General features: G+C 40.3%; 1 protein-coding gene across 1 annotated transcript in view; it reads right to left on the reverse strand.

Moving 5' to 3' along the window:
* The window catches only part of ctdp1 (CTD (carboxy-terminal domain, RNA polymerase II, polypeptide A) phosphatase, subunit 1), a 149959-nt gene that overhangs the window by 97118 nt on the left and 37550 nt on the right, over positions 1-15291 (reverse strand). The window contains exons 9-11 of the mRNA XM_061931450.2: positions 9949-10090; positions 5429-5653; positions 821-974 (exon numbers count right to left, since the gene is read on the reverse strand). Coding sequence (XP_061787434.2) covers positions 821-974; positions 5429-5653; positions 9949-10090 — 521 coding nt within the window. The remainder of the gene's footprint in view (positions 1-820; positions 975-5428; positions 5654-9948; positions 10091-15291) is intronic.

The following is a 15291-nucleotide window of genomic DNA, read 5'->3' on the forward strand; positions in this document are numbered from 1 at the left end:
TTAGTTCTAAAGTGCTATGTGCTAAAAAAGTGCTTACCTATGTATTAACATTCTATTGCACATTGTTGGTCAGCTTAATGGAGGCTGGGACAAATGATAATTTAAGGCGGTTAGATTTGCATAGTGGGACCCGGAGTCTTCTCCCTGATGGCAGGGTTCCATATTCAGGGAAGAGTGGGTGTTGTGAGTTGGAAATGATATTCTTAGTTTTTTTCCTAACTGCCTGCTCATAGACAACTTCAATGAAGTTGATTACAGAGAATTATTATCTAAATGCTTTACAATTCCTATTGAATCTGGCTCCATCCTTGCATTGTAAGCATTATAGAAGGCTGCATCTTTAATACTTATGTGTTGAGAAAGAAAAAAAGTGTGGAACACAAAAAAAAGGCATGGCTCAGCAGTTTCCAAACCTGAATTGCCACCTGCAGCTATACAGAGTTACTTAAAATGAGTTATTAGCTGTGGGCTGGCTTTAGATCTGTATCACAATACATTCAGTCAAGTTTATCATTCAAAGAGTCACCAATCACGGTGACATCTAAGTCCTTCCGGTCACATTCCATTTAACAAAGTCTCATTTCCATGTAGGACATGCAACCGTTAATGAGTAAGTTCAAGGATAACGACAAAAACATAAGAAATCTTCATAAATAAAGTGTATTGTTCGCTCATACCGCAAACATCAGGAAATTCACGGGGTGAGAAGCAATGCTTCCCCAGTATATACTTATTAACTTGCTCTTAAAGGCATAGAGCGTCTTTGAGTACTAATGTAATTGAGTGTATCAAAACAAAGACCAGTATCGACCGGACTTACCTCTTTATCCATGCTCTCTAGATCCTCTTTGCAAAGCGTGTATAGCGGCATCGTTTCTGACATGCTCGGCTGACGCTCTCGACGCGCTGGCCCTAATGACTTGTCATCCTGGCTGGGCCCCGCTGCCACGTCTTGTTGACTATTTGGCGTTCTCCTGAGGTATGCAAAAAAAAAAAAAAAGACAACATACAGTAGTTTGAAAAAGGAAATCCAAGAATAAAATTATTTATTTCCATGTTTCATTTTAATCTTCTACTTCATTAATGAGATATTCTTTCATGACTAAAATCCACTAGGATGTACCCTCCGGTTTCTGGACGACCGCTGAACCATCTGAGCCACGCCGCCCATAATGAGCAGCCTTATGCACCTCTGCCATCCGTCCTTCCATTTCCTCCCCCTTATCACAGTTGTGGCAGCAGCAAATACATCACCATAGTGATAAAAAGAGCTACTTTTCATTTTCTCAAAAATGTAGTAGGCATGTGCCGATCGATGGGCCACCTAGCAATATGCCAATTTTTGTAAAAGATGATGTGATTGCCATAGCTGAATAATGCATTTTAATGCCAATCCCCTTTTACTGAAACTGTATTTATTTTTAGTCCCCCAGCTGACAAGCAGTTAATTGTGTATTCTAGGGGTGTAAATTTCGGTTCGGTACGTACATCGGTTTAGAGGTCACGGTTCAGTTCATTTTCGGTACAGTAAGAAAACAAAATAAAAATGTGTTGGTTATTTATTTACCAAATTTGCAAAATCTTCCACCAAAAATATTTTTCTTACTGGAATATTTGATGTGAGGTAATCGGAACCTTGCATAGGTCAATAATTCATAATAACATTGATTTTGATTCAATATTATGTTTTGAGCAATGACAGTTTGAAAGAAAAAAAACAGCTTTGTTTTATTAGTCAACATTGCAACTTTTTCTAAATTACATTTAACCTTTAAGCTTTTTTATTTCACTTTTTTTTATGTCTTTGTATATTTTAGTAGTATTTTTAGAATGTGCCGTGGGCCTTTAAAACATTAGCTGTGGGCCGCAAATGGCCTCCGGGGCACACTTTTGACACTCCTGCTATAGATAATAAACAATTAAATCTGATAAATCTATGGATATAAAGCAGAGCCTGGCGACACATGCGCGTTTATCCTAACTCTCTCGCTCTCTCTGTCTCTGCCCCTCCCTCACCAATGCTGCTGCGCGCACAATTTGTTTTGTTTTTAACCCCTTCTTAACCCTGAACGTACATTGAAAATACACGCAACCCTAACTCAAAATGCCGGACATTTGAGGCATTTAAGAAACTCCGCACGGACAGCCCCGCTAAAGAGGACATGTCCAGGGAAAAGAGGACGTATGGTCAGTCTATCAGTAGCCCGGTCGCTGCTAGCATGGTGTGTGTTGTGCCTCGGTGTGCATTGTTTACACAAGGTGCGGTACGCTACTTAATATGTCCATGTGGAAACTCGTTCGGTACACCTCGGAACCGAACCGAAACGGTTCAATAAAAATACACGTACCGTTACACCCCTAGTGTATTCCCATACACAGTGTGAAGCCGCTCCCCTGAGCCAATAACAATCACCTCCATTATGGGAAATGAACTGAATTAATGTTATCTTAATTATCATTACCACGTAACATTATCACTGGAGGACAGGGCAAAACATGGAACTCAATGAGAGAAAGCCATGAGCAGGCATGATAGCTAAGCTAACCCCTCAGTTAGCTTTAAACAATACTAAAAATTAAGTGTTTAGATCAATATATTTTTCTTCCTCAAAATATTTTGTTGTTTTTGTTAATGTTTACAAACTCAGAATAATTCCCAAGAAGGGCTTACACATGATTTAAATGAGTAGTAGATAGTATTTTTTGTTCAGTTACTGTGTAGTATTGACTTTGTTTTGCTCAAACAATAGTAAGTAATAAAAGAGAATGAGAAACCAGTTTGAATATTGTGTTCTCTCCAAGGTTTCTCATAGTCATTCACATTAACATCCCACTGGGTTGTGAGTTTTTCCTTGCCCTTATGTGGGCTCTGAACCGAGGATGTCGTTGTGGCTTGTGCAGCCCTTTAAGACACTTGTGATTTAGGGCTATATAAATAAACATTGATTGATTGATTGATTGAAGTAGTTTTCACCTAAAATATCCTTCTTTGTAAAGGTGTGTTGGCTTTTATTTTGCTGTGGTGCTGCACCATGATCAATTACATGTGGAGGAAACCCTGACATGTGACCGGTATCTTTATTAGTTTTGGCAGCTCTCACTCATGGATGATCGGCATCGGAATCGGCAGCACAAAAAACGGATCGGAACAACTGTATAAAAGTTGTTATACAGTAGGGATGTCCCGATCCGATATTTGGATCGGATCGGCTGCCGATATTTGCAAAAAAATGCGTATCGGCAAGGCACGGGAAAATGACGATCCAGATCCAGTTTAAAAAAAAACTCCGGTCCGTGTTTTCCAACGCACCTATTTAAATAATACATTCCACTTTTCTGCTGCTCCTATTTTCCGTTCCGCATTTTCCAGCACACCTTCAACACATCCACAGGTCTGTAGATTCTCACGCAGTTGCTTTTAGCTGCTGGCATTACACGACAGGCTCTTCTCACTCTTTCCTGTGTCTCCCTCTCACAGACAGCAAGCGCACCTTCTTACACATGTCACATACTGTCACGTCATACGTCACACACGTATACGCCCTCTTCGAGCAGAGAGGTAGCAGCATGGCTAACGTTAGCTGTGATGCTAGCGCAGCCGTGCGAGCAACGCTCCCTCTAAGGTGCGCGCCTGTGCAATTGCGCACTGTTTAAGCGTCCTCTGCGCATAGCAATTATGTGCCACGCACAAAATCTAATAAAAAAAATAAGCGCATAACAATTTTCGACACACCGACACGACAGAGAAAACAGTTTCCGTCATCAATGTTCAAATATTGTGACGTCTGTCGAGACGCTTATCTCCATTCGGTGCCACACGTCCACACCATCAAAATGCCGAGGCAAAAATTTCCACATCAACACCGTATGAAAAAATGTGTGATTTTTTTAGTTGTGATTTCCTTCTCTGCATGAAAGTTTAAAAGTAGCATATATTAATGCAGCATGAAGAAGAATGTTTTAATGTAGACATGCAAGCCTTGAAAGAACATTTTGAAAATCAAGACTACATTTCCTGCAAATGGGTGCATTTCTACCCTATATTTTAACTTTAGATTTATTCTCATATCAAACTCTTTTGGCTGTCTTTTTGACACTTACATCCGGCGCCCCCCTCCACACCCCGGATTATAAATAATGTAAATAATTCAATGTGATTATCTTGTGTGATGACTGTATTATGATGATAGTATATATCTGATAGTATATATCTGTATCATGAATCAATTTAAGTGGACCCCGACTTAAACAAGTTGAAAAACTTATTCGGGTGTTACCATTTAGTGGTCAATTGTACGGAATATGTACTTCACTGTGCAACCTACTAATAAAAGTCTCAATCAATCAATCAAAACACATGGAATCATCATAATGCTGTGATTATATGCATCAAGTGTTCATTCAAGGCTAAGGCAAAATATCGAGATATATATCGTGTATCGCAATATGGCCTTAAAATATCGCAATATTAAAAAAAGGCCATATCGCCCAGCCCTAGTTTCAATGATGCCATTTCTGTTTGTCATGTATAATTTTGTCTATTTTGTGTTTATCCTTGAATAAACAGGTCAGTTTCTTGTTACCAACCATTGTGTATTATTCAAACTCCCCTAATTCAGCTGGCTAGTTGTTATCAAGAGTACTAAAACCCTTTTCAACATGATTCTGACAACTAAGTACCGGTAGGCTAAATAACTTTAAACTTTAATACATGCTCAGATAGGCCAGTATCGGTCAGTATCGGTATCGGATCGGAAGTGCAAAAACAATATCGGTATCGGATCGGAAGTGCAAAAACCTGGATCAGGACATCCCTATTATACAGTATACTATGAGTTTTCAAATTTGAAAAATAATGGCCTTTCTCCAATTAACACCCTGTTTAGGTAAATAGACACCCGGGCCTACTTAAGATACTTTTATCCTTCTTCATCATTATCCAATATCAAAGAAATTTCGTCTAAATTGTTTTCCACAAGTCTGCCACTATAGAGACGCAACTCAAGCCGTGCTCACCCCCCTGTGGATCATTTCCAAATAGAATGTAAATCTTCCTGTGTAATGTTGACATAGCAGTAATAGAGAAACAACAAATAACCCCTTAAGCGTGTGTTTTGCCGCACTGTTGAGGAGATGAGGCAACAGCATGTTTCCATTGGGAGTCGTATATGAAGCACAGGCGCTTGTTTAAGGAGAAGGAATGGAAGCAAACGGGACACAGTGGACTTAACAATGTAGTTAAGATGCGTTATGAATGAGTCTTTTGGTCAATAGAACACAGACAAATATATAGTAGCTTTGAATACCCAAAGGTTGGTGCTTGCATGTTGCCATTATTTCTCAAACATAGTTATTAGAGCAAACAATACTCTCGCTGATATCTGCTAGAATATAATTGCATGACTATGTAATCAATATACAGCAGTACCTGAGGTACGTCTGCTCTTGTTGATCAGACAGAGAAGGTCCCGACGTCTGGAGGTAAGGCGCTGACGGCAATGCCCGAGGGGCCCTGCGAATCAGCTTCCCGGTGATGGGGTCGTAGGTTCGCACCTCGGGAGGTGGTGGCGGAGGTTTGTGTTGAATTGGAGCGGGGTGTTGGAAATGAGGCTGCTGCCGGGTGTCCCATTGGAAAGCCGCTGGGCTGTTGCTCCTTCAATCAGGAGAAAGAAAATAAATGAAAGATCCTATTGACGATGTAAGTGGTATCTCAAAAAATGTATCTTTGTAATAATCCTCGCAACAACACATGTTTTCTGTTGCTTGGAGCAGAGCTGTCTATAGAGAGTATAAACAACTCAATTTCATAGTAGGTCCTAAACATGGTGCCTTGTAGTCACATGAGGGGCTTTTGATCAATCATTTAAGAGATTGTCTGGCAAAACTCTCTCTAATTGGTCAAAAGCCCCTCATGTGACTACAGGGCACCATGTTTAGGACAAACTAGTTGTCCATACGCTCTCCATACACGGATCTGGCTTGGAGCAAAGTCGCGTATAAAAAAAAGAGTATGGCCAACTACAATACAGGCCGCATGACTGTTAATAAGGACGCGTGCGGCTGTGCCCGCATACATGCAACTGCTGTCATTTTCTGACACAATTAACCAAAATAATATGTCTATATATAGTTCTAAACATACCCCAGCTCATGAACTTGCAAACCCCGTTTCCATATGAGTTGGGAAAATGTGTTAGATGTAAATATAAACGGAATACAATGATTTGCAAATCATTTTCAACCCATATTCAATTGAATATGCTACAAAGACAACATATTTGATGTTCAAACTAATAAACTTTGTTTTTTTTTTGCGAATAATTATTAACTTTAGAATTTGATGCCAGCAACACATGACAAAGAAGTTGGGAAAGGTGTCAAAAAATACTGATAAAGTTGAGAAATGCTCATCAAACACTTATTTGGAACATCCCACAGGTGAACAGGCAAATTGGGAACAGGTGGGTGCCATGATTGGGTATAAAAGTAGATTACATGAAATGCTCAGTCATTCACAAACAAGGATGGGGCGAGGGTCACCACTTTGTCAACAAATGCGTGAGCAAATTGTTGAACAGTTTAAGAAAAACCTTTCTCAACCAGCTATTGCAAGGAATTTAGGGATTTCACCATCTACGGTCCGTAATATCATCAAAGGGTTCAGAGAATCTGGAGAAATCACTGCACGTAAGCAGCCAAGCCCGTGACCTTCGATCCCTCAGGCTGTACTGCATCAACAAGCGACATCAGTGTGTAAAGGATATCACCACATGGGCTCAGGAACACTTAAGAAACCCACTGTCAGTAACTACAGTTGGTCGCTACATCTGTAAGTGCAAGTTAAAACTCTCCTATGCAAGGCGAAAACCGTTTATCAACAACACCCAGAAACGCCGTCGGCTTCGCTGGGCCTGAGCTCATCTAAGATGGACTGATACAAAGTGGAAAAGTGTTCTGTGGTCTGACGAGTCCACATATCAAATTGTTTTTGGAAACTGTGGACGTCGTGTCCTCCGGACCAAAAAGGAAAAGAACCATCCGGATTGTTATAGGCGCAAAGTTGAAAAGCCAGCATCTGTGATGGTATGGGGGTGTATTAGTGCCCAAGACATGGGTAACTTACACATCTGTGAAGGCGCCATTAATGCTGAAAGATACATACAGGTTTTGGAGCAAAATATGTTGCCATCCAAGCAACGTTACCATGGACGCCCCTGCTTATTTCAGCAAGACAATGCCAAGTCACGTGTTACATCAACGTGGCTTCATAGTAAAAGAGTGCGGGTATGAGACTGGCCTGCCAGTAGTCCAGACCTGTCTCCCATTGAAAATGTGTGGCGCATTATGAAGCCTAAAATACCACAACAGATGTACAGCTTAAGTTGAACAACTTAAGCTGTACATCAAACAAGAATGGGAAATAATTCCACCTGAGAAGCTTAAAAAATGTGTCTCCTCAGTTCCCAAACGTTTACTGAGTGTTGTTAAAAGGAAAGGCCATGTAACACAGTGGTGAACATGCCCTTTCCCAACTACTTTGGCACGTGTTGCAGCCATGAAATTCTAAGTTAATTATTATTTGCAAAAAAATAAAAAATAAAGTTTATGAGTTTGAACATCAAATATCTTGTCTTTGTAGTGCATTCAATTGAATATGGGTTGAAAAGGATTTGAAAATTATTGTATTCCGTTTATATTTACATCTAACACAATTTCCCAACTCATATGGAAACGGGGTTTGTACAAAAAAAACATGATTTTATTTTCGGCTGTATTTGACCCAATCTGCTGCTACATTTCTGCAGTGTTTAGTGACCAGCAGGCACTCTAACGCGCACCCGACCGCGCTGTAAAAAACAGCTGTAAAAAAAAAATACACGCAACAACAGAAAAAATAACTTATTTCCTCATTTTGCCAAAAACTTCATAAGCTTTGGACCAACAATCGCAGAGAAATGATGAGTTTTGTGTGAAGTTTGTCAACTGCGGTGGCTGCATCCAATGTATTTGTAATCACTTTATGTATCACTCATTATGTATTATACTGACTGATCTTTATTTTTTGTAACATGCTATGTGAATAAGTGTACTTCTGTATTTATTTCCCCATATATTTGCACAATACCTAAGATATGGTAACACAACACTGGCGAGCAGTAGAGAATATGGAGTGATGTTTGGTTTAGAACATCCATCCATCCATTTTCTACCGCTTGTCCCTTTTGAAGTCGCGGGGGGTGCTGGAGCCTATCTCAGCTGCATTCGGGCGGAAGGAGGGGTACACCCTGGACAAGTCGCCACCTCATCGCAGGGCCAACACCGATAGACAGACAACATTCACACTCACAATCACATACTAGGGCCAATTTTTAGTGTTGCCAATCAACCTATCCCCAGGTGCATGTCTTTGGAGGTGGGAGGAAGCCGGAGTACCCGGAGGGAACCCAAGCAGTCACGGGGTGAACATGCAAACTCCACACAGAAAGATCCCGAGCGCAGGATCAAACCCAGGACTAATCAGAACATATTTAGCTAAATTCATTAGTGACATATTTCTTGCCATTTTATGTTGTTATGAGGTCTGTTGGTCTAATGTGAACGGAACGCATCCGAGAACAGACGTCACCGTGTTTACAAAAAAATTGTAATGGACTTAGTGTGAATAAAGCCTTAGTTTGAAAAACAGCTCCGTCCTATTCAAAGTATTCAACTTATTTTGTGTATGTTTATCATTAACCTTCAAATAGCACATAAGCTAGCAGAGAGGAAAGTTAAAGACATTGAAACGTTGACACTAGTCCATACTTGCCAACCCTCCCGGATTTTCCGGGAGACTCCCGAAATTCAGCGCCTCTCCCGAAAACCTCCCGGGACAAATTTTCTCCCGAAAATCTCCCGAAATTCAGGCCGAGCTGGAGGCCACTCCCCCTCCAGCTCCATGCGGACCTGAGTCCGCTTTCCCACAATATAAACAACGTCTACAGTAAAGCAGTTCGTCTGCCGTAAACAGCAAAGTTGTGACACTCTTAAACAGGACAATACTGCCATCTAGTGCATTTGATGAAAGCACTTTTGTGCGTGCCCACAGACATGCATCATCAGAGACCCTCTCTGGTTAGAAAGATAGTGACAGAGAATAGAACAAGGATGGACAATTCAACCCTTAACTCAACAATGAGTAGATGAGTGTTGTGTGTATGTGTAAATAAATGAACACTGAAATTCAAGTATTTCTTTTTTATATATATATATATATATATATATATATATATATATATATATATATATATATATATATATATAAAAATAAATAAATATATATTTATAGCTAGAATTCACTGAAAGTCAATTATTTCTTATATATATATATATATATATATATATATATATATATATATCCATCCATCCATCCATTTTCTACCGCTTATTCCCTTCGGGGTCGCGGGGGTATATATATATATATATATATATATATATATATATATGAAATACTTGACTTGGTGAATATACACCTCCCCTCTTAACCACGCCCCCCGCCCCCAGCCCCCACCTCCCAAAATTGGAGGTCTCAAGGTTGGCAAGTATGCACTAGTCATGCAAGTGCAAACCAGAAAAACCAAATGCATCGTGCAATAAGAGATTATGTTATTACTCTAATTCACTTCAGCTGCTGCAAGATGAAATCAATCAACAGTGTGTCAGAATCAATTAATTGGAGACAAATCCATAATTGGCCCATCCTTAAGTGTGAGTAGTGATTACATTTTACCTACGCTCCTGGACTATAAACTAAGCGGTCAATTTACAACTAATTTATTAATTAAAACAATTAAAATGCGGTAGATTTCACCATCCGGTATTACAGATCAGCTTTGGTGATGGTCTGCACTCTATTGAGTCCCATTCTGGTTATGAATCAACTCTGGTTTTTTTCGTTTTTTATCGTACCGTGTCTGCTTGGAGTAGTCCTCCTTTAGAGGGAAGAGCGACTCCTCCACCCTCTCCCAGCGCTCCAGGCAACTCCACAGCCAATCAGGGTTAACCACGTGAAGATGCTGGCACCCCAACGCCTGACGGACCTTCTCCGTGCCTGGTTGACAAAGATAAAGAAAAAGGGTCATAAGGGGTGACAGTTTAAACCTGCCGATCAAAACCACTAAGCAAACCTGGATCAATGATCCTTTTTTTTGGGAAGAGAGAGGAGAAAATGATTGCCAGGTCGATAGGCTGACAAAGATAACAAGGAAGATTAGTCTTCTGCAATCGTTGTCCTTTCACTTTGCTGCCAACGCTCTGCATCCAAAAAGGCATGTCTTCATTGGGCAAATCCCCAGAGTAGTGTTTGGATGAAACGTAATGTCTGATATCGTGGCACAACTTGTTACGTATCCTCCTGACAACATTTGTGTTGTGCATAACAGGGCTACATTCTTCCTCTAAATTTGAAACACTGACTCATAAAACAGACCAAAAACAAATGTCCACAGCAGAAGACACTGGTTCTCAGGAGAAAAAAGTTAAAGTTAAAGTACCAATGATTGTCACACACACACTAGGTGTGGTGAAATTTGTACTCTGCATTTGACCCATCCCCTTGATCACCCCCTGGGAGGTAAGGGGAGCAGTGGGCAGCAGCGGGAATCATTTTTGGTGATTTAACCCCCAATTCCAACCCTTGATGCTGAGTGCCAAGCAGGGAGGTAATGGGTCCCATTTTTTATAGTCTTTTGGTATGACTCGGCCGGGGTTTGAACTCACAACCTACCGATCTCAGGGCGGACACTCTAACCCAGTGGTTCTTAACCTGGGTTCGATCGAACCATAGGGGTTCGGTGAGTCAGGCTCAGGGGTTCGGCGGAGGTCAAAACACACCCGACTCATCGTGTAAATACAAACTTCTCCTTATCGGCGTATTACGGATACGGCAACAGCTGACTGGTTTGCAGGTGTGTAATTTGTTGTGAGTTTATGCACTGTGTTGGTTCTGTTGTTTGAACAAGGTGATGTTCATGCACGGTTCATTTTGTGCACCAGTAAAAAAAACATGGTAACACTTTAGTATGGGGAACATATTCACCATTAATGAGTTGCTTATTAACATGCAAATTAGTAACATATTGGCTCTTAACTAGTCATTATAAGTACTTATTATTCGGCATGGCCTTAATATAACCCTAACCCTCTAACCCTAACCCTAACGAAATAACTCTAAATTAAGTCTTTGTTACTTAGAATATGTTCCCCTGGTGTCCAAAAAACTCTAAATTAAGTCTTTGTTACTTAGAATATGTTCCCCATACTAAAGTGTTACCAAAAACATATAACTTTGTCTTGAATTTGAAAAAAAAATAAAATTAAAAAAATAAGCGCATAACAATTTTCGACACACGGACACGACAGAGAAAACAGTTTTCGTCATCATTGTTCAAATATTGTAACGTCTGTCGAGACACTTATCTCCATTCGGTGCCACACGTCCACACCATCAAAATGCAGAGGCAAACATTTCCAGATCAACACCGTATGAAAAAATTAGTGATTTTTTTAGTTGTGATTTTCTTCTCTGCATGAAAGTTTAAAAGTAGCATATATTAATGCAGTATGAAGAAGAATGTTTTAATGTTGACATGCAAGCCTTGAAAGAAAATTTTGAAAATCAAGACTACATTTCCTGCAAATGGGTGCATTTCTACCCTATATTTTAACTTTAGATTTATTCTCATATCAAACTCTTTTGGCTGTCTTTTTGACACTTACATCCGGCGCCCCCCGCTACACCCCGGATTATAAATAATGTAAATAATTCAATGTGATTATCTTGTGTGATGACTGTATTATGATGATAGTATATATCTGATAGTATATATCTGTATCATGAATCAATTTAAGTGGACCCCGACTTAAACAAGTTGAAAAACTTATTCGGGTGTTACCATTTAGTGGTCAATTGTACGGAATATGTACTTCACTGTGCAACCTACTAATAAAAGTCTCAATCAATCAATCAAAACACATAGAATCATCATACTGCTGTGATTATATGCATCAAGTGTTCATTCAAGGCTAAGGCAAAATATCGAGATATATATCGTGTATCGCAATATGGCCTTAAAATATCACAATATTAAAAAAAGGCCATATCGCCCAGCCCTTGTTTCAATGATGCCATTTCTGTTTGTCATGTATAATTTTGTCTATTTTGTGTTTATCCTTGAATAAACAGGTCAGTTTCTTGTTACCAACCATTGTGTATTATTCAAACTCCCCTAATTCAGCTGGCTAGTCGTTATCAAGAGTACTAAAACCCTTTTCAACATGATTCTGACAACTAAGTAGGCTAAATAACTTTAAACTTTAATACATGCTCGGATAGGCCATTATCGGTCAGTATCGGTATCGGTCAGTATCGGTATCAGATCGGAAGTGCAAAAACAATATCGGTATCGGATCAGAAGTGCAAAAACCTGGATCGGGACATCCCTAGTATAGCACCACGTGCCGCCTTTCATGTAACCATCCACAGTTAAGGTAAAGAAGCATGTGAGGTCAATATGAATGGCGAGATTAGTTTGCTTTTATACACGATTAAGGAGATCATTTTTAAAAACACCGCAGGTTTAAACACACAAAAGGTAGGGGAGAGCCCTGCTCGAGTGCACAAATTACTTCTCTGAGAGTATTTCAAGAAGTTGGGGGGGAAAATAAAACTAACTTTGTGTAGCTAATGGGCAAGAGAACGCAGATTCTGGATGACTACCTGTCCAATCACCGCTTTGTGCTTCTCTGCTGACAACACACCCAAGAGTTTTTTGGGTTCATTCCAAATTAGGCAAACTTTGCAATGTCCTGTTTTCCTTTGTGTTCCTCCCCCCAAACCCACTTCCCAGTCTTCTTCTTAACAATGTGAGTGATTGCCAAGTGAGGCTCCCAAGGCAACCGTCGCCACTTCCTGTGTTTGCTTGCAAAGCAAATTAAATTGGTGGCATATACCAGCCTCTTTTTGAAATGTTTTCTCGCTGCTTCTGAGCCAAGAGTAAGAACGCATTTTACTAACGTTCTCTTTTGAAATAAACTCAATTATCCATTACCTCTACATAGGAATTCCTTATAAAGTTTTCGACAAGGATCGGTTACACGTTACTGCCAATATGCCAGTAAAGCTGAACATGAAAACAAGCCTTGGATCACTCCAGCCTCACTAAGCTGAAAGAGAACCTTCCATCACTTCCACCTCAATGAGCACGTCTCAACTGGCTGAATGAACTGAAGGGAAATTTGGGACAAAAACCACAAAAACAGGCCCTTCATTTAATTGTGAGGTGTGAAATAAGTTTTAAGACATTTTAAGGATACATCTTTTTTTTAATTAGAGTAGTACCTCAATTTATGAGTAATTTGAGGTACGAGCTGTGGGACCCGTTTTCATTTCTTATTAAAAGAAAAATGATACAATTAATTTTTCAAACAGACTCACTGACTTTGGCTCATTTTCTGTGAAGAACATATATCGGAATACATATTTAATGACCACACACCATACACCCCCCCTACACATTTCTATTACCGTATTTTCCGCACTATTAGCCGCACCTAAAAACCACAAATTTACTCAAAAGCTGACAGTGCGGCTTATAACCCGGTGCGCTTTATATATGGATTAATATTAAGATTCATTTTCATAAAGTTTCGGTCTCGCAACTACGGTAAACAGCCGCCATCTTTTTTCCCCGTAGAAGAGGAAGTGCTTCTTCTTCTACGCAAGCAACCGCCAAGGTAAGTACCCGCCCCCATAGAACAGGAAGCGCTTCTTCTTCTACTGTAAGCAACCACCCGCCCGCGTAGAAGAAGAAGAAGCGCGCGGATATTACGTTTCATTTCCTTTGTGTGTTTACATCTGTAAAGACCACAAAATGGCTCCTACTAAGCGACAGGTTTCCGGTTCATGAAAAGACGCAATCTCTCCATCCGCACACGGACTACTATTTCACAGCAACTGCCTAAAGACTTTCAAGAAAAGCTGGCTACTTTCCGTGCATATTGTAAAAACAAGATAGCTGAAAAAAAGATCCGGCCAGAGAACATTATCAACATGGACGAGGTTCCACTGACTTTTGATATTCCTGTGAACCGCACTGTGGATACAACGGGAGCACGTACGGTGAATATTCGCACCACAGGGAATGAGAAGTCATCCTTCACTGTGGTTCTAGCTTGCCATGCTAATGGCCAGAAACTTCCACCCATGGTGATATTCAAAAGGAAGACCTTGCCAAAAGAGACCTTTCCAGCCGGCGTCATCATAAAAGCTAACTCGAAGGGATGGATGGATGAAGAAAAGATGAGCGAGTGGTTAAGGTAAGTTTACGCGAAGAGGCCGGGTGGCTTTTTTCACGCAGCTCCGTCCATGTTGATATACGACTCCATGCGCGCCCACATCACGCTGGTTTTTAATATATTATTAAAGTTTGACTGACCTGACTGTTTTTTTGACATTCCTTTAGCGCAGTTAGATGCGGCTTATAACACGGGGCGGCTTATAGGTGGACAAAGTTTTGAAATATGGCGTTCATTGAAGGCGCGGCTTATAACCCAGGGCGCCTTATGGTGCGGAAAATACAGTACATTAGGGTCCACCCGGGGCTAATAGAAGTGTGGAAATTGATGTTCTGTGTAACACACACACACACACACACACACACACACACACACACACACACACACACACACACACACACACACACACACACACACACACACACACACACACACACACACACACACACACACACACACACACACACACACACACACAAAGCAGGCCTAGACAGGAGGAGGACAGAGTGTAGATACACAGAAGATCAGAGGGTCAAATGTGCGAGAAAATGAGAGCAGACAGTGTTGACAAACAATGTTGCAACCTTGTGGGATGCAGAAACTGGCAGAGAAATTTTCCGTGCTACGTTCATATTGTTGTTACTCAGCCAGCATTTGTGGGTCTGATGGACCCGTTGCATTTTGTGGCTTTTAATGCCTCACAATCAAACACTTTTATGTTAAACATACTGAACAGATGTTTATTGGGATAAGGTAAACATACTGAACAGATGTTTATTGGGATAAGGTAAACATCTGTTTAGTATTTTAACATAAAAGTGTTTCATTGTGAGGCATTAAAAGCCACAAAATGCAACGGGTCCATCAGACACACAAACGCTGGCTGAGTAACAACAATATGAACATTACACAAGGGTTAAGTTGCGAGAATAACTGGAGTTACAAGCCAACTGTGTC

The sequence above is a fragment of the Nerophis lumbriciformis genome, linkage group LG37 (genome assembly GCF_033978685.3).
Source record: "Nerophis lumbriciformis linkage group LG37, RoL_Nlum_v2.1, whole genome shotgun sequence".
Classification (NCBI taxonomy): domain Eukaryota; kingdom Metazoa; phylum Chordata; class Actinopteri; order Syngnathiformes; family Syngnathidae; genus Nerophis; species Nerophis lumbriciformis.